The 19,934-nt window shown below is 41.2% G+C and overlaps 2 protein-coding genes across 6 annotated transcripts; one reads left to right on the forward strand and one right to left on the reverse strand.

Annotated features, from left to right (window-relative positions):
• Nucleotides 1-1,888: 1,888 nt before the first annotated feature.
• Nucleotides 1,889-13,278, forward strand: LOC306963245 (UDP-N-acetylglucosamine--peptide N-acetylglucosaminyltransferase 110 kDa subunit). 5 transcript variants are annotated; one of them, XM_079556751.1, is made up of 22 exons: nt 1,889-2,240; nt 3,292-3,472; nt 3,684-3,927; nt 4,010-4,078; nt 7,097-7,213; nt 7,526-7,605; nt 7,717-7,912; nt 7,982-8,122; nt 8,196-8,296; nt 8,383-8,536; nt 8,632-8,733; nt 8,819-9,016; nt 9,203-9,361; nt 9,443-9,532; nt 9,620-9,745; nt 9,825-9,995; nt 10,074-10,190; nt 10,292-10,462; nt 11,604-11,756; nt 11,829-12,081; nt 12,183-12,306; nt 12,387-13,278. In XM_079556751.1, exons 1-22 carry the CDS (start codon nt 2,204-2,206, stop codon nt 12,565-12,567), a joined length of 3,165 nt encoding a protein of 1,054 aa, XP_079412877.1. In that variant the 5' UTR covers nt 1,889-2,203; the 3' UTR covers nt 12,568-13,278. The 5 variants fall into 5 exon arrangements, with proteins under 5 accessions (XP_079412877.1, XP_079412879.1, XP_079412878.1 ...); XM_079556753.1 differs by having other exon boundaries at nt 3,322-3,472; XM_079556752.1 differs by having other exon boundaries at nt 1,890-2,240; nt 8,819-8,998.
• Nucleotides 13,279-13,570: 292 nt separating this feature from the next.
• LOC306963264 (cold-inducible RNA-binding protein A-like) lies at nt 13,571-14,439 on the reverse strand. The gene has a single exon (XM_079556782.1). The coding sequence runs from the start codon at nt 14,346-14,348 to the stop codon at nt 13,794-13,796; it is 555 nt and encodes a 184-aa protein (XP_079412908.1). The 5' UTR covers nt 14,349-14,439; the 3' UTR covers nt 13,571-13,793.
• Nucleotides 14,440-19,934: the final 5,495 nt, after the last annotated feature.

A 19,934-nucleotide genomic window follows, 5' to 3' on the forward strand; every position in this document is an offset into this window, starting at 1 on the left:
TGGGCCATTTGCTGTGCTAAACTACACATCTAAGTTGACCAATAAAATGGATGACTTGAGCCTCTTGATCTCACGTGCTGCTCAAAATAGCTTATTTCAAAGCAATATCTATTGTGAAGGACTGGCCTCAAACCCTTTAGGCTGAAGTGGCACTTTGAAAACTAGTGACAGCAGCTTGCACAAAGATAAAGCACGTCAGATGGAATAGCCATAGACACAGTGCCCATGACATCACTATGTGTGCAACAGAAGGAGAAGTGTGGGAGCAAAGGAGGGCAGCATGGGTAAGTGTACACAAACCCTGGGCCTATGCATGCTTTGCACATAGAGCAAACCCATCAATGATGTCAACTGCTTTCCCAGAGGGGACTGTGGGGGGAAATTGGCATACAAAAAAAAAAAAGTATAGGGCTATGTCTCCTTTCAACATTTTCTGGGCAGAGTGGCATGCGAATCCATCTCATCAAAATTATAGGGCTGAAAGAGTGGAATAAATATTAACGGATAAATTCATGGAAAATAGAGACCGCTGGTAACTGGTATAAACAGCAAGCATGCAGTGGAAGCTTTTTGACTGCACCAAATTAACAAAACATATTATAACAGTGACCATATACATAGGCTAAAGATTATCAAAAATATTCACATGCTATTCAGTTATCGCTGCAATGGATGGATGGATTCCTCACTCCTCTCACTTTGGGCTACTGGGAAGCAAACACTGCCTCTTAGTGGTAAAGCTACCAAATTTCACCATTGTGCATAGGCTACAAGAATGCATCTTCATGTACGCCTATGTAATTAAAAGAAAAGGGTTCATTCTGAAAAGTAGAATAGAAAGTAAAGGTACAAAAATTACAAAAAATACTTTTTACATAATTTACATGAGCATGTAGAGCAGGGGTAGGCAATGTCAGGACCAAACCCGGCCCTAAGATGGCCCTTAAGATGACTGTGAGGAATATTATTACACAAATCAGAGATCATGAAATGCCCGTCAAGGCAAGAATGTGAAAAATACTGTGCCATTCCTTACAGTTGGAGTACCTGAATTTTGTTGTTGTTGCAGAGTAAATGATGTTTGCCTCCACAGAGTATGTTTTAAACACAGCAAAAAACAGGTCTTGGTGCATTGTATTCACCTAAACGTTTAGAAACTTTTAAAAGTAGAATAAAAAATAGTGCAATTTATTTTGGGGGTGGTCTCCATCCCCCTTGCGTCACGTTGCCACCACCATAAATTTGCTTGCACAATTTGGATGTGCAGCAGGGATTGTAACAAACAGCTAGAACTATGGGACAAATCTAAAAAATCTCACTATTACTCACTACTGCCCCAGCTTTAAAATCTCTTTGCAGAACACTCATTTTGGCCATTTAGGATGTACAACACTGGCATTTGTACTTCGGTCAGGCCCTTGGTCTTTTGACGATGAAGAAAATCGGCCCCCCACCAAGCTTGCCTTCCTCTGATGAGTGTTTAATAATGTAGGCTGCATTTGTTTAAATTGCTGTGTTAACATGCAAATCAAACTTATATGCCTTATATGATTGCGAGGATTTTGTCTGTTTTGCCAGGAACATCAAGACTATGGTGTAAAGCTAGCTAGTAAGGTTCTTGTTTTCTTTATGGAAGTGGTTTGAATAAAAACCTCACCACTATCCACTGCGCCACTGTATTCTTCCGCACACTATACCTGCTTAGGTCATAGTCTTTGGTTGGAATGGACAAACACCAAACACGAGATCTATAAAGGGTTAAGCAGACATTCACCTTATACAAAGATTTGATAAAAGTCAATTTAGCATTTTGCCTCTTATGGTTTTATGGTGCCATGTGGATCTACTTTCTTTAACATTGGTTGTCTTCCACCCGTTTCGCCATTTTATGTTCAGCTCATAGACATTCAGCTAAATGGTAGTGGAGGGAAAGAAGGACAGTTCATGACAGCGTCATTTTTCAAATAGAATGTTTAGTTTAGGTCGTTATTTACATTCAGTCCACGATCATTTAATGTCTATCACCTCCTGTTAGTTCAGAGTCGGACAAGGAAGAGGAAGACTGTTTCCGCCGCTGGAAACGTGTTTGCCGCAGACAACGACTGCATAGATACTGCGACTACGTGTCGTCATTTTCTCTGAAATCTGTGAGAAATCAGCTGGCACATTGTCGTCCCCGGTGCAAGAACCCAAACCAGAGGAGATGGCGAGCTCTGTCGGGAATGTGGCGGACAGCACTGGTGAATTTCTTTTTGTACTACGTTAGCGTTGGCTAGGTTAGCTAGCTAGTTAGATGTCAACGACATAACGCTGCTATAACGGGAGAAGATGCTTTGTAATCGTTAAAACACGCTGGTTCCTCTGAGTACTGACACAGTAACGACACCGACCAGTAACTTGCAAGGCTATAATAGGATATGTGTTGTTATTAATGATGATCTGCATGATACGTGCGTTAGCATGGATGATGCTAGTGCTCACACTGCAGCTACAGTTAAACTACCTCAGTCAGGGGCTCTCCCGAGCCTCAGAGACACTTTACTGAGTTGTATCAAAAGTAAGGGGCCAAAATATGACCATATTTCAGAAAGAGAACTACATGTTTTTATTGCTTTAACGTTTCCTTTTGAACTGAACTATTACCGTCTGTCTTAATAAATTATTGTCAAAACAATTGTCGATATATCTATATATATGTGATGTTTCATCTCACTATTTTATCTACATATATGGTATTTGGTGTGGAAAAATCAGGCAATTTGATCGGAGCTCGGTTTCATCCAGTCGTGAATCAGTGAGTTCAGATCTCTGGTAGAACAGGTTGATGCCATTGTGCTTACTCCACACCCTGCAATATCAAATGGAATCTGAAGGACTTTTTCTTCTGTGTTTGTACTAAGTGGTAAAGCGTGTAATCTGAAAAAAGCTTGAATACCCTCAGTTTTCTGTGTTTTGTCCTGATACTTGAGCCCTTTACATCTGTATTATAAAGCATGATGTAGCATGCTTCCATTCACCCTAGACTTTTATTTTATTCATTGCTTGAATTGAGTTGCCCATTCATAGTTTTCACGTGACATCATGCACGTCTGTCAACATTCTCTTGATGGGTAAGACAATGAGATGTTGGGTGATGTTACAGGAAACTATGGGTGTTATCCCTGTTATTGTCATTCAAATCCTCATCCTGATTTCCATAATTTTTCATTTGTCTTCCTTATGTTCTTCCATTGCCTCTAACATGTTGTTTTCCCATCCCCTCCTTGGGCTGTGTTGCTGTTGGTGCTCCAGAACCGACAAAACGTATTCTTTCATTCCAAGGGTTGGCTGAGCTGGCACATAGAGAGTATCAGTCGGGAGACTTCGAAGCAGCTGAGCGCCACTGCATGCAGCTATGGCGCCAGGAGCCCGACAACACCGGGGTTCTTTTGCTGCTGTCCTCCATTCATTTCCAGTGCAGAAGACTTGACAGGTACAGTGTGGGAGAGAATGGTCACTTTATCGGCACAGTGCATTGCACACTAGCTTGTCAGAATCTAAATATGAATTTCTCTTAAGTTCTTGGTGTGTTAGTTTTTAAAGGCTTGCTTTGTGGTGGCAGTGTATACTATTTGTCTCCCCTTCACAACACAAATTATTTGTTAAAGAAATCATAAGATGTTCATGTACTCCTATCCCTGTAGATCTGCACACTTCAGCACCTTGGCTATTAAACAAAACCCAATGTTGGCTGAAGCTTATTCCAACCTGGGAAACGTGTACAAGGAGCGTGGCCAGCTGCAGGAGGCCATAGAGCACTATCGTCACGCGCTCAGACTGAAGCCAGATTTCATCGATGGATACATCAACTTGGCTGCAGCTTTGGTAGCAGCAGGAGACATGGAGGGAGCTGTGCAGGCCTATGTGTCTGCTTTACAGTATAACCATGTATGTCGAGTGTGTCTGATCACTGAAGATGATAAATAGATTGAACTTGAATCATAGTTCTTTTTTTCCCTCCTTTTTGTAGGATCTCTATTGTGTACGAAGTGACTTGGGCAACCTTCTAAAAGCCCTTGGGCGTTTGGAGGAGGCTAAGGTATGTGGCCGAAGTTCAAATCGTCTCTTTGAATTTTTCTTTCATACATTATATATTTTTGCATTTTGTTTGCCGTCAATATTTTTTTTTACTTTTTTGACAAGCCACATAAAACTTTTCAATCTTCCTAAATTCAAAACGGAGGAGGTTGACATCCAGTTTTTCAACTTCTCCTTGACTTGCTAAGAACCCTTGAACACGAGGATGCAAATAATGCAACATAATGAGGAAACATTCTATTATTAGAAACCTCTCAATATTTTTTATTAGTAATTGTTTTGGTTTTTTTTTTTTTTTGTTAAAAAGCGATAAATTATAGTCTATTTCTCAAAGGCTTGTTATGCTTGTTATGTAGGTCTAACGGAGACCACACACCCATAAGGAATAAAGGCTGGTCTAAATTTACTCATTTGATCACACAATTTACAGATTTACTTGGTATTTTAAGGGAAAATGCTGGCTCGGTCTTTGAAAAGTATGTGAACTGATGAGATTTAGCTATTGCAGTGCAAAAGATAAGATGGTCTCTAACCGCACCACTGCGCTCCAGTATTTTTGTCTTGTGATACTAAGTCATGAGCTTTTTGGGTCTTTTATGTTTGGTAAACAGTTACCAGTATGTGGTTATACTTCTAAAATGTTAAGTACTCTGGGACTACAGAAGTGGTAATTTTACATGGGTCTTTCTGGGTTGGGTCATGTCTGGAGATGTGGAGTTATTCCACTGGTTAAAGGCCATCTTATTTGGTGGTAGGGGGGGGGTAAGGAGTGGGGAGGATCCCAGGGAACCTTGGTTCCACGCCCTGTCGCTCCACCCCCCGCGCGCTTGCGAAGGATTGGTGGACTGTGCGCACTCAGAGCTGTCTTCCTGACACCAATTGTCAGCCTATGCTAACGCATGGGTGGTACTTTTGATACAACATTTCGATACCAGTTTTCTTTACTGCGATCACTTTGGGCATCTGGATGATTATCCTCAAAAGCCAAGCAAAACGTGCATTAAGCAATCTAATAGTTTTGGTGGTTTGAGTTGACCACCCTCCGCATGGTCATGCAGACGGCTCGCTATCTCAAATCCACCTCCTGCGTCAGATGCTGGTTTAGACAGTCAGGAATGCGCAGCAGCAGCGATGACCTCTTTATTTCAGAGCTGTGGAGGCTTCTAGATACAAAGAATTAAACCACAGACCTTTCTCCCTATTCCAATGGCCAGGACACAAGAAGGAAGGAAAGGATAAAGAAAACATTAATTGAATATAATGAACGTGCTAAACATTTCCAGAGAAGCAATTATTAATTCTTTTTTGCCTTTTATACAAATGTAATACTCCCAAAAATATGGGATCAGTTCATGTGGGCAAGATCAAGCCAGTCACTGCCCCCCTTTACAAATTAGCTTTAAATTGGACGATTCAAACACTATCTGAATGACAAAGCGTTTTGGAGCCTTTCTTCCATCCTCAGTTGCCCATTATTTTTATTTGAAATGCAACAATCATTGCATGTATTGATTATAGGAATAGTTTGTTTTGTTTGTTGTGATTTGGCAAACATGTTTATTTCCATAGTTAAGAAAATGTATTGTTTGGAACTTTTACTAACGATCTTGTTTTCTGATTTGTCTCTTTTGGTTTTTCCACCACTGATATTGTTATTTAGAAGGTTTCAGGTGGGTGACACTATTCCTGCGTAGGTGCCTGGCGGAAAGGAACACTAGGGCAGCATCAGTCCTCTCCTCTTCTTCCAGCCAGCTGCGGCCACCACTCTGACAAAGTCCAAAAATATGGTAACGGGTTTGTAACTGCCAACAAAAGAAAAACCACTTCACTTCATACTTGAGCTCCTATGCCTTGTAGTTTCTTTTTGAAGAACAAAAAGTTAAACCAATTAAATACAAGCATTTATTTATTTATATCTATACTAGTTATCAGCCAAGTTACTGTACTAGTTGTATATAAACATGGAAGCAATAATCACGAAAATCAAGTAAGAAAACCTCTAACTCTTACACAATGTTTATTTTTCCTATTTTATTTTATTTTCCTTCTTTATTTGGAGTTGCAGCGTTCTGATGATGCAGTTGCGCTGTGAGTCTGCAGTAGCGCAAGGGCTGCGCAGCGATGTCCTCCAAGTATCCAAAATGTCGGAAAGCGCAAGCTCGCACCCAAACCCCGTCCCCTTTGGCCTTGTGGTTGTGGACCAGTCCCCACTTAAGACCAGCCTTGCTCCCCATAACCCTAAAAGTTCCCCACAATTTATTTTCATTAAGTTTGCTATTGTTATCACCAGTTTTCTGAGAAAATAAATATTTTCGAAATTGTTTAACATTTGGGCTTGAGGCAATGAAAGTAGTCCATCAAACTTAATGGGTGTCGAGTGTGAGCCAGTCTGGTCAGAAAAGTGTGCAGGGGATGTTGGTTTGCAGCTGGCCAGTGAATATGCGCTGCAGCGAAATAAGACCTGCGCTAAGGTCGCGCTAAAAGCACTATTGCGTGCAGTGTGTAACGATAGCCACACGACGCGCAAGCATGGACTTGTTGCGCCTGCATTACAGGGACCATCACTTGCAGGAAATGTCCCACATTTGAGGTTGTGAAGTAATCCAAACATGGGCGAAATTTATGTGATAAGCACTTCAGTATGGGAATTCAAGAATAAAGGTGTCATTAGCAACCACAGAAACCTAACTGTGGTCATAACTGTACAATGGGGGCATGTATGAAAGTGTTGGTTGGATTTGCGCAGCGTAGGAATAAGCATTGCAGCTTAGCGCGGCAGTACGTGCGCAGGCGAGCCCATGCTGTAGACTCACTTTTGTCTTTGTGAAGGATGATCACTAATTGTTTTTTCTCTGCTCTTTTTTTTGTTTTTCTCACTTTTATTCTCAATCTTATTATTTTACAATCCTCTGGCCTTCCTCTATACACTTCCTCCTCCCCGTCATACTCCCTCTTTCCTTTCCTGTGTGTGCTCCTTTTTTTTTTTTTTTTCTTTTTTTTTTTTTTGAAACCAATGAAGGCTTGTTACCTGAAAGCCATTGAGACTCAACCCAACTTTGCAGTGGCTTGGAGCAACCTTGGATGTGTTTTCAATGCACAGGGGGAAATATGGCTGGCTATACACCATTTTGAAAAGGTACATTTTTGAAGTAGGCAACATGAATCTTCTTCATGGGCTAATATAAAATTTTAGGTCTCAATCTTGTGAAATTTAAACAAAACAACTGCACTTGCATATTTTTTGACATATGCCAATGTTTCTCCATTAAGAGAGCCTTCTCATGGCAGACCAGGTCTGTCTGGGCGTGACGGTCATGGATAACTCACATGAAATGGCTCTCTGGAGAGAGAAACATTGGCAAATATAAGTGCTGTTGAGTTTAAAGTCACAAGATTGAACATACCATTTGAATGACTGAAAATATACTGTTTTGTGTTTATTTATCAGGCTGTAACTTTGGATCCAAATTTCCTTGACGCATACATAAACTTGGGAAATGTACTAAAAGAGGCCCGCATTTTTGACAGGTGAATAAATCAATCATTAGCCGCTTCCAGACATTTCTATAATTGAATTAACTGATTACGGAACTTCCTGACTAAGATGCATCTTCAGTAATGAGTTTTCCTTTCTTATAGAGCTGTGGCTGCATACCTCAGAGCTCTGAGTCTGAGCCCTAACCATGCTGTTGTCCACGGAAACCTGGCCTGTGTTTATTATGAACAAGGCCTTATTGACCTGGCTATAGACACCTACCGGCGGGCTATTGAATTACAGCCCCATTTCCCTGATGCTTACTGCAATTTGGCAAATGCCTTGAAGGAGAAAGGAAATGTAAACATTCCATTTGCTTAGAAAAATATTGCTTACTGTTGCCAGTTGACCTAATAATCGCTTCTCTAGGTTTCTGAAGCAGAGGAGTGCTACAACACAGCCCTGCGCTTGTGTCCAACCCATGCAGACTCTCTTAATAATTTGGCTAATATTAAGCGCGAGCAGGGCAATATTGAGGAGGCTGTTCAACTCTACAGAAAAGCTCTAGAAGTAAATGCACTATACTGTTGCGCAGCTAAAAACTAAAAAGCAAAAAATGTAACTTTTTTTTGTGTATTATTAGGTATTCCCGGAGTTTGCAGCTGCTCATTCCAATCTGGCAAGTGTCCTGCAACAACAAGGGAAACTCCAGGAAGCTCTCATGCACTACAAGGAGGCCATCAGGTATAGTATTAATTATGCTCAATGTTGAAAGTCTTTAACTTAACAACATTATCTAACCAGAGACTTTTTTGATGTCTTTGATGTAGGATTAGTCCCACCTTTGCTGATGCCTATTCAAACATGGGAAATACTCTGAAGGAAATGCAAGATGTTCAGGGAGCGCTTCAGTGCTACACGCGTGCCATACAAATCAACCCTGCCTTTGCTGATGCCCACAGCAATTTGGCCTCCATTCATAAGGTAAAAATACTGGACTTCTCGGTTGAATTCCCATTTGCACTCTTATTTAAAATAAAACGCAACATAAACACTTAGTAAATATATTCTTTTTTTAGGATTCTGGAAACATCCCTGAGGCCATAGCATCTTATCGGACAGCCTTGAAGTTAAAACCAGATTTTCCAGATGCCTACTGCAACCTGGCCCACTGCTTACAGGTTGTTACAATATGTATTTTCTCCTTCGTGTAGAACACAAGCTTGCATACCATACTTGTATTTCACCAACTATTTTCTTTGACAGATTGTGTGTGATTGGACTGATTATGATGAACGGATGAAGAAGCTTGTGAGCATTGTGGCTGACCAACTGGATAAGAATCGCTTGCCCTCTGTGCACCCCCACCACAGCATGTTGTATCCGCTGTCTCACGGCTTCCGCAAGGCCATTGCAGAACGTCACGGGAACCTTTGTCTGGATAAGGTACTCGCAATGACCAAAGCAAGTACTCGTTTATTTATGTTATTTGGGGGAAGAAGGTGAAAGGTGGCTGGTGACGCAGGAATTTGGCTGTACAATATTAAAAAGCAAATGGTGAAAGCAGAAGTAGTTGCTTGCAGTCGTGAGGCGTGGGTAATGCTGAAGTATGTACGACATTTAACTCTGACATAATTTGTCCTTTTGCAGATTAATGCACTGCACAAACCTGCCTATGAACATCCAAAAGATCTTAAAGTGAGCAATGGGCGCCTCCGTGTTGGCTACGTCAGCTCTGACTTTGGCAACCACCCAACTTCACACCTGATGCAGTCAATTCCTGGAATGCACAACCCAGAGAAGTTTGAGGTATTCTTTACCTACTGATTCTACTTTGATACAATGGTGATCAGTGGTGGTGTTAAAATCAACTTCATGTTCCCCACAAAGGTGTTCTGCTATGCACTCAGTCCTGATGATAGCACCAACTTCCGTGTGAAAGTTGTTGCAGAGGCTCATCACTTCACAGACCTCTCCCAGGTAATGCTTCATCACAAGAATCCTGCTTCCCAGGTTAAAATGTTCAGAGTTAAGTGCATTTTGCACTACACTTTTTGATGTCTCTAGATACCTTGTAATGGGAAGGCTGCTGACCGCATCCACCAGGATGGGATCCACATTCTCGTCAACATGAATGGATACACAAAAGGCGCCCGAAATGAACTGTTTGCCCTCCGTCCTGCCCCCATTCAGGTGAAAACTCATCAGGAGCTGCTATTAGTTTATATCAGCAGTTTTAAGAAAATGCCTAACATGTTTTTCTTTTGAGCAGACAATGTGGCTGGGATACCCAGGAACAAGCGGTGCTCCTTTCATGGACTATATAGTTACTGACAAAGAGACATCACCCTTGGAGGTAGCTGAACAGTATTCTGAGAAAATGGCCTACATGCCACACACCTTCTTTATTGGAGATCATGCCAACATGTTTCCCCATCTGAAGGTCTGTTTGAACTTCCCATACTTTACTCAAGTGAAGGTTTTTGCAGCTAATACTAATGTAATTACTTTATTCTGACAGAAAAAAGCAGTCATTGACTTCAAGTCAAATGGCCACATTTTTGACAACCGCATTGTGCTTAATGGCATTGACCTAAAGGCTTTCTTGGATAGCCTACCGGATGTGAAAGTGATCAAGGTAGCGTTGATAGATTTTTGTTGTTTTTTATAAAATGCAACGCTGTTCATTTATAATGTAGCAATAAATGGATTATTGGTTAAAATGTTATCATTTTCTAGATGAAATGTGATAACAACCAGGAGCCTTCTGGAGACACAAATGGGGCTCTGTCCATGCCTGTAATTCCCATGAACACAGCAGCTGAAGCCATCATCAACATGATCAACCAAGGCCAAATCCAAGTCACAATTAATGGCTTTACTGTCAGCAATGGTCTGGCCACTACACAGGTACAGACCAGTTACACACCAGCCAGCTGTGTGTAGGATCTTCCTGCATGAGAAAATAAATGTGTTATGTTGTGAGACTGAGGTGTGGTAGACTTAGAACTGCATCTATAGACCATTCTCTGTTTCTATCATTTTGGTTTGGCAATCAGCTGTTTGGAACTTTACCCACTACTACAGAGTGGCTGTCGCCACAGTTCCAAACAGCTCTCACAATACTGAGAATGGAAATTTTGAAATTTTGCCACTTTTTGCTTTGTCTCAGCACTTCCGTTGTCCTGACACTTCTGGTCGAGCGCGAAGCCCGTTCATTTAAACGAAGAACGAGGGAAAATATTCTCCCCTCAAATCTGATGTTTAGTAGATTGATTTGTGTAAAATGGCCAATGTTCATTTGCACCAGCATGTCAACACTGCACCGTTTCTCAGCGCAGACGAAAAACGGCTTTGTTTTCATGTAGTAACTGATTTTATGTGGACTTCTCCAGTCCCATGTTAACAGATAGGAGAAAAGGGGCGGGCACAATTAATGGCAGCGCCCACACGAGCCTCTGGAATAAGGTGAATAGGTTTTTCTCTGGTGGGCGTTTGATCGCAGCTTCAGCCAGTAGATACAATCGTCATGTCCTTGGGCAACTAGACATTTCACCTGCCTTGCCTCCAGTGTTTTGTAACTTGCTTTGAATTAATACAATTCTGAGTGTGAATGTGGAACAATAAATGTAAATTGGCTGATGGCTACAATTTGAAACTGTGTGCCAGCTTCACAAGTATGCGTCTTATGTGCGTTCATTAAAGATACACTATGCGACTTTTTTATGTGAAAAAAAAAGTTGAGCCTTTACTTTCCATCCTGGTGACCACTTTGATGCTTTAGGATCAGTTATTTCAGGTAGGTTTTTGGAATTAAATGTAACCATGGAAACACTTAAATCAATAGTGAAAACCAGAAATCCCCCAAACAACTGATCATGGAGAGTTTTAGGGGCCAAAAAGCAGCCACTGGGTCACAGTTATGTCAGATACGCACCTTTTTCAATTAACTTTTTCTTTTTTCCCCCCTTTTTTTTTACATAAAAAGTTGCATAGTGCACCGGTTAACTTGTAATGTTCTGTTAAGTCAAATACACTTCTATTTCCAAAGATCAACAACAAGGCTGCCACCGGGGAGGAGGTTCCACGCACGATTGTTGTAACTACACGCTCTCAGTATGGTCTGCCAGAGGATTCTATTGTCTACTGCAACTTCAACCAGCTGTACAAGATTGACCCCCCTACTCTTCAGACTTGGGCCAATGTAAGTTAAAGTGTTAAAATTTCCTTTCACATCTTGGAGAGATTTCTTCTGAAGCTACTATATCTTTGACAGATCCTGAAGAGGGTGCCCAACAGTGTGCTGTGGCTTCTACGATTCCCAGCTGTGGGCGAACCCAACATCCAGCAGTACGCTCAGAACATGGGTCTGCCTGCGTCTCGGGTCATCTTCTCTCCTGTGGCGCCAAAGGAGGAGCACGTGAGGAGGGGGCAGCTGGCAGATGTGTGCCTCGACACTCCTCTGTGCAATGGCCACACCACAGGCATGGACGTCCTCTGGGCAGGAACACCCATGGTAACAATGCCAGGTGAGTGTGAGAGGTTCTATTGTTGTTGGAATTTATGAATCCTAAAATAATTCACACAATGCTCTCTTCTCAAACTTAAAATATAAAATGTACTTTTTAAGGTGAGACATTAGCATCCCGTGTTGCAGCGTCGCAGCTTGCCTGCCTCGGTTGTCCAGAGCTCATAGCTCAGAGTCGGCAAGACTACGAAGACATTGCTGTGAAACTAGGGTCTGACATGGAATTGTAAGTTCATGGCAACATACATTATATATGTTTGTAATGATTACTGAAATAGTAGATTGACTTCTTTATCCAACTCACAGCCTGAAGATGACCAGAGCACGGGTTTGGAAACAGAGAATCTGCAGCCCACTTTTCAACACAAAGCAATACACCATGGATTTGGAGAGGCTTTACCTCCAAATGTGGGAACATCATGCCAATGGTAACAAACCAGAGCCTCTCATCAATATCCAGACGGCAGAAACCACTGAGAAGGCCTAAACTTGACAAACACAGTTGTTCACAATCTGCTATGATTGCAGCCTTGAACCTAATTGTCTGCCTCTAATTTGGACTTGTAAAGAGCCTTCTGATTTTCCCCTCTCTGCATCTTTGAGCCAGGCAAAGCCCAATACATTCAGGACCCCTTTAGTCTGAGACTCTGTACCACTCTGAGCATGAACATTGAGTTCCCTGCTATCCCCTCAGTGCGTGAATCAGTGGATATCCCTCATGTTTGTGCTTACAGGACTATTATTAGCTTGTGGTGCATCAACGCCGCCGTCATCACTTATCAATCTATTTATCTGTGGATTAAGAGTGTATGTTTTGAAAAGGACAGTGTTGCACAATAAAGTCAAAACTTTTGTTTTAGTTTCATAACATATAGTGAATCTTAGATTACGACTACTCTTAACATTTGTGAATATAAATGAATGCTGTGGGTATTGCAAGTTAAACTGTCACCAAATGAGTCTTTAATTTTGTCCTTACTCAAGGAATATATTCACTGGGTAGCGTTGCTCAATTTTATGACACGTGTGAAGTGAATTGGGGGGAAAAAAAGTCCATTCACTTTGATCTTTTATCACAATGGCCTAGGTAAGTATTTTCTAAGACGTTTTTGTTTTGTATTGTCTTTTAATTGTGTGCTGTCATTGATTCCTCTAAGGCTGGATATACAATTCATCAAATAAAGAGATGGCACTAACTACTACGGTTCATTTAAATGTATTATTTCACTCATTGGGGTATCATGAATTTCAGTGGTTCATTGTACATGGTTATCAGAAACAAAACGTCCGCATTTTTATTTTTTTCACAGTCTGTTTATTGGGCTCCATGAAGCCAAACTGACAAATTGATCATACAAAGAAGAAAGTTACACTGCAGTTCAGTAGTCTGAAAAAGAATTCACTTTATGTAAATTGAACACAGGAGGCCCATCTGCTTAGGTTCAGAAAAAGGGGGGGTGGAGAGAACCTCAAGCCCGTTTGAGTGGTGAATTTCCTCAAATGGTTTAAAAACAGGACGGACAGAACTCGGGGGGAGGGGGTAAACATGGTTAGTTTAGGAATGACCAGTTCGTATGGCTTCAGATTGAAGATGCTTGAACAAATACAACAGAACTACAAAATAAGGTCAGCAATAACACAGACATTTTCCTTGAGGAGCGCATCTTTGCAACACAGCCAGCCAAGTGATGATCGTGAAAAACAGGGAGGAGTTTACTCATATCCATCACGGTATGATCCACCCTGCCCCCTATTGTCCCTGTAGCTACCGGAAGAGTAGCCGCCACCGCCGGAAGAATAGCCACCACCGCCGCTGCCGCTCCTGTATCCGCCGCCGCCGCCACCACCAAAGCCCCGGTCGCCGCCGCCATAGCCCCGGTCTCCTCCGCCGTAGCTGCGTTCTTGGTATCCTCCATCTCGTGAGAAGCCCCGCCCCCCTCTCCCGCGTGAGCCACTGTTGAATCTTCCTCCACCACGAGGTCCCGAGCCGAATCCTCCACCTTCTCTGGATCGATTACCCTTTCCAGCTTCATCTACGCGAATTGCTCGACCGTTAATAGTCTTGCCGTTCATGGCGTCCATGGCGTCTTTGGCGTCGTCAACATTCTCGTACTTAACAAAGCCAAATCCGCGGGATCTTCCGGTTTCTCTGTCTTTGATCACATCGACTTTCTCAATGTTTCCATATTTTCCAAAGGCTTCGGCCAGGTCATCCTCGGTCGTTTCGAAGTTCAGGCCCCCGATGAAAAGTTTTCCTTCGTCCGACATTGTTAACGTTCTTTACGATCGCTCTGATGCTGCGCGGGAGAACAAAGGATGAGTGGAACTGGGCCGAGCGTCGCGCCGCAGCTGCTTTTATATTGGAACGTCAGCAAATTACGCCCCGCCTACTTTTGCCGCTTTTTCCTTTGGATCGTCACTTCCGTCGGCTCGACACTTCCGGTAAAGCGCGAAGCCCGTTCGAGGGAAAATGTTCTTCGCAAAACAAAAACAAAATGTGTAGAATGCATGTACTGTAAAATATTTTGGATTGATGTTCAAAACTATCTTTCCCGGAAAATTGGACTATTAATTATTTTAAACGCCAAAGATGTATGTATCTACTTTGATCAAAAACTGAAAGATGTGAAATGTGTTATTCAGCTTTATATTTTAATTGGAAAGTATCACCTACATAAAATGAGATTTAAGGCTGACAAAAAAAACACTTTTATACTTTCCTTGCAGACATGAACCTATATATTTCTACTATTAATTCAATACAAAATAAAAAAGCAGGTAAAACAATGTATATCCAAGAAAAGTACAATCTTACTCCTGGCTCCTCTTAATATTGTCCTTATGAGTGTTGTTGTTTTCCTTTTAATGACAGATCTTCCTCTGGTAAAATGTAATATATCCCTGGCACTATTTCCTCTTTGTTGTTATCAATTGTATAAATGTCAATAAAAAAAAGAAGAAAAAATATATGTATATTATGTAGGGATGGTTGTAATACGACAGCGTATTATTATGTAGTGACAGATAAAAAAAATGAACATGCAAATTTTCGAGATGATGAAACATGCAAATTTGGCAGAAATGAGTAGAAGATTTGCTCTCAAAAAAATAACAACACATAAGACAATTATGTGACACATTTGTTATTTTCACTAGGGCTGGCAGATGGAAATGAGCTCTACCAGCATCTTCTCATGTTTATGATAATGCTCATGTTCCCTGTCAACTAAATAACATTTGAACATGAGCAAGGCTAGATATTTTGTAGCCTAGTATAACCGCTCTAATCTAAAAGTATACAGTTCAATTGCTTTTATTTTGGAGGCTAACACAGACTAAATTTGCGACAGTTTTTAACTTTTCCACTCTTTTTCTGACTAATCTGCTACTTTTTTCTAGAAAATGTGCTTATTTTTATCAGGCAGATTTGCTTTTTTTTCCCCTCAAAAATGTGCATGTTTCAAAATCACGACAATTTGCTGCTTTTTTTCCTGGTAGATGTTCATATTTAAACTTTAAACTATTTAAACTCTTCGTCACTAGATGGCCCTAATACGCCGTTTTAGGGGCAAAATGAAAGTTAATGGCCGCTCTAGCCCCTCCTCTGCTCCTCCTACGCAGCCTGTTCCAGCCTGTTCCCGCCTGTTCCCGCCTGTTCCTTAAAAGGGCAAAAAGGCGGGAAGCCTCCACAGAGCTCCAGGGCTAGATTGACAGGCTCTGGGGCCAGTACTGAAAATGCTTCCAAATTTCGGGTTGATGAATAAAACGTAGCGTGGTTAAACACATTTCACCTAACCCAGCGTGGTCACATGGGTCATAGCGATTTTTAGAAAAAGAAATACTGCTTGGAGCCTGGCTTTTAAGCCGTTCTTGGGTTTGAATACAGTCTACTCCCAAGAGTCGCTCCTGGCCACCAGGGGGTGGTATTACAGAAATGTCAGCTCCCCACCATAAGGACTTACAGAAGCGCGTACCTGGCCCATTGGTGTCGATTTAAGCGTGCCAAATGAACCAGTGTTTCGTGAACCAATAGATCATTCGACTGAAGCATGGATCTATTATATATAAGCGGACTGAAGCCTCGGTTCATGAAATTACTGAATCAATACCGAGCGATCGCTGTTATTGTTTACTTCCGCAATTTTCGCCGGATGTTTTGGTGAATGGTCGGCAACAGCTGATGCATCCAGGCCTCTAACTCGGTTTTATAAAATGATAGATCTTTTACAGCGCAAGAGAAGCAATGCCCTGTTCATGGACATTGTTTTTGCCGTTTTTATCACATTTTTATCAAATATGAAAATGTAAAATGCCTACCACGGCCAACGGATGTGACGACATCTCTCCAAACGAGTACACATATTTCAAGTTAGGCACCGAAAAAATTGGACAATAGATTGTCAGAAAAGTATGCATTAGGGTCATTACATGTGGCTTCACCCACAGCCTCCCTGACCCTCTCAGATTAAATGTAGTTCCTCCACATGAGTAATGAACACATGCAAAACTCCCAATAGTTTTACAAAACAGGGAGTTGAAACCACCTTTTCTGCTCCTGGGTGCTTTTGCGTTTGTGTGCATCTTTAAAATGCTATAGCTCAGTAATATAATCGTGTATAGGGCTACAATTTGGTCTGTGCCATGCCTAACATAGTTCCAGGAACGATCATCAAAAGGTAAATGTATAGGCTGCTAAAAAATAATAATTTGTGATTCCCCCCCAAATGTCAGAGGCTCTACAAAAGATTTATAGATTTTAGATTATAGACTATTTTAGTTTATTAGGACATAACCTTGCTACAGTAGAAGCAGGATGTCGATCGGATAAAGGGTCTTTGAGTTATAGCTTCACAAAGATGGCACCAACACTGGTCTTGGTGGTTTTCTGGGGTCCAGGAAAAAATGTTTTCTCCTTCTTGTTTCATAAAGTTTACAAATACATCCTTTTCTTCATCATTCCTTTGCATTATGTTGCCAATGCACCAGTGAGCATCATAAACACAGGCAACACATTTTCCAGGCTGGTACTGATCATGGTCAGCTTCAGGTTCTGCTTACACACGAGAACGCTTAGAGCCAAATGAAGAGGGTATTCTGTTCCATATTGTCCTCGGTGAGATTGAAGAAATGTACTCCTTCGATATTTGCACACTAGTAAATCACATAAAGCAAAGCCTCAGATTAAGCCATGGTAAGAGTCCCTGTGATGGGATTGGTGGAATTGTGAAATGTCTTGAAGCCAAACCAAGTCGGCAGGCGACTATTGAGAATCAGATTCCCACTGCAGAGGACATGTACAAATGAAGACCCACCATACTGGCAGATTGTACAGGCTGTGGGAGGGAGCAGGCAAAACTAAAATGTTCATATTGGTCTGTGAAAATAAACATGCATTTTTTGTTGTTATAAACTTAGTCTTTTCAATTTTAACAGTGAATAGATGGTTAGAAATGTGCTTGTTTTTTGCACAAACGAGTGGCATTCAAAATATTTTTTAACCATGACATTTTCTGGCTACAGACTGACTGATATAAGTGTCTCAGTAGTTGGCTACGTGGTCACATTCTGCATAGACTAAAGGGCCATTTTTGAGCTCAAAGACCCTTTATCCGATTGAGATCCTGCTTCTACTGCAGCATGGTTATATCCTAATAAACTAAAATATGAAGATGATCACTCTATACACTTTTTTTGTAGAGCCCCTGACATTTTGGGGGGGGAAATCTGAAACTCAAAAATTGCCATTTTTAGCAGCCTATAATTCCAAAAGTTTACATTTTAGCACATTTTTGATGATTGTTCCTGGAAATGTCATAATAATAGTAATACATCAGACTTGTATAGCGCTTTTTTGGACACTCAAAGACGCTTTACATGGGGGATAAAACAAAAAGCTGCAGACCCGGAGCCGAGACAGATCTACCAAAAGCGAATCCACCGTGATAGTGCGCCCTCTGCTGGCAAAGACGGATATACGACGGTATTTATTTCATGTTTTACAGATGTATTGTCGGGATTGTTTTGTGTAATTTCGAATGTGTTGACATGTAACTTAGTTTAGGCTACATGTACTATTATTTGGGTTATTTTATTAAATTAAAACTGTATGTTTAACTCCTTTCATTGTATTTTGAAGGACAGTGCCTTCATTTGTTCATTTGTTCAACAAGGGACAGAGACAATATTTTGGAACAAAATCACATTTTTATTGTGGTAGCGGCCATTGCTGTAATCAGTAAAGAAAGGAGAGAAATTGGTTAATAATGTTAGCTTGCAGATGCAATAACAAAGTAAAAAAACAACATAATGTCAGGGTCTTCCCTGTTTCCTAAATTCAGCAGCATCTTTCTGTCAACTTCACTAAAACAAAAGATCAACACTGATGTCAATAATGTGTAAAAATCAAATGCTGTAATTCACTTAATAGTGATAATAACTAGTCTGGAATGACATATAAATGCAATAATGTGCCATTAATAATGGTGCGATAACTTTAAAAAAAAAAAGAGAGAAAAAAAAGTCCTTTATCCAGGATAAAACTCGTTGAGATTAAAAATCTCAAGAGTGTCCAGGCCAAGATTCTTTAAAATTAAAATATGCAATAATTTGCCACAGAAGGTAAAAGGTACCCGTAATACATAATTATGAATAAATTATATATTTACTTTACAGCCTGCAATTGCATTTTTGGATAGCATGTGTATTTGTTGCTTTTACTCATTTACAACTAGCATAAACGCGATCTTAAGCAGAAAATGAATGTGTCGTGTTATCTTTATCAAACAACATAAATGTGTCATGTTATCTTTATCAAACAACATTAATGTGTCATGTTAGCTTTATCAAACAACAGAAGCATCTACGATTTCAAAATTGGTTCATAAGAAATCAAAAAATGAAATAACTCGGTTAAAGTCTCACTTTCGTTGAGTCAATCTTCCCAAGACCTAATACCGTCGTATATCCGTCTTTACCAGGAGTATCACGGTGGATTCGCTTCATGGTATTTCTGTCTCGGCTCCGGGTCAGCAGCTTTCCCCTACTCACAAAAAGGGGGGTTTAGGAAAAAGCCAGTTTGAACAGGTGGGTTTTGAGCAATGATTTGAAGGTTGGTAGTGAGTCAGAGTTTCTAGAGAGTTCCGGCGGTTAGTGCGGGTGATGGGAGTGAGGCGGTTGGAGTCGGCTGAGCGGAGGCGGCGGGTGGGTTGGTGTCATGGTTGGTGTTGTTGCAGGAGCTCGGTGAGGTCGGGTGGGGCCAGGTTATGGAGGGATTTGTAGGTGAGGAGGAGGAGCTTGTACTGAATACGATATTGAACGGGGAGCCAGTGGAGCTGTTGGAGGACATGGGTGATGTGTTCTCTGGGCCAGGCGTGGGTGAGGAGGCGGGCAGCAGAGTTTTGGATGTATTGCAGTTTTTGGAGATGAGTGGTGGGAAGTCCGTAGAGGAGGCTATTGCAGTAGTCGAGTCTGGAAGTGATGAATGCGTGGATTTCAGCTGTAGATGGATGACATGTCATGACACAGACCAAATTGTAGCCCTACATGTTCTATTACTGAGCGTCAACTCTTGCACACAAACACAAAAAGCACCTGGGAGCCAAAAAAGGTGTTGTTTTATAAATTGCCTAAAAAAAGAACTATTGGGAGTTAGAGCAAATCATTTTGCATGTGCTCATAATACATGGGGAGGAACTGACAAAAAAAAGTTTCATCCAAATCTGGAAGATTCTGTGAATTTGGGTGATTTGGCACGGAATGACCCAGGGGATGTTGGTTTACAGCTGGACAGTGAACACGCGCAGCAGTGAAATCAGACCAGCGCAAGTGAAAAGGTCGCGCTAAAAGCACTATTGC

The sequence above is a fragment of the Gobius niger genome, assembly GCF_951799975.1.
Source record: "Gobius niger genome assembly, chromosome: 5".
Taxonomy (NCBI): Eukaryota; Metazoa; Chordata; class Actinopteri; order Gobiiformes; family Gobiidae; genus Gobius; species Gobius niger.

Excerpts from the sequence above, each read along its gene's own strand:
- LOC306963245 (XM_079556751.1), top strand. The coding sequence starts at position 2,204 with ATGGCGAGCTCTGTCGGGAATGTGGCGGACAGCACTG. Across the intron at positions 3,473-3,683 it reads CAGTGCAGAAGACTTGACAG|ATCTGCACACTTCAGCACCT; the intron begins GTACAGTGTGGG and ends CTATCCCTGTAG. Across the intron at positions 9,746-9,824 it reads TCCGTCCTGCCCCCATTCAG|ACAATGTGGCTGGGATACCC; the intron begins GTGAAAACTCAT and ends TCTTTTGAGCAG.
- LOC306963264 (XM_079556782.1), bottom strand. The coding sequence starts at position 14,348 with ATGTCGGACGAAGGAAAACTTTTCATCGGGGGCCTGAACTTCGAAACG.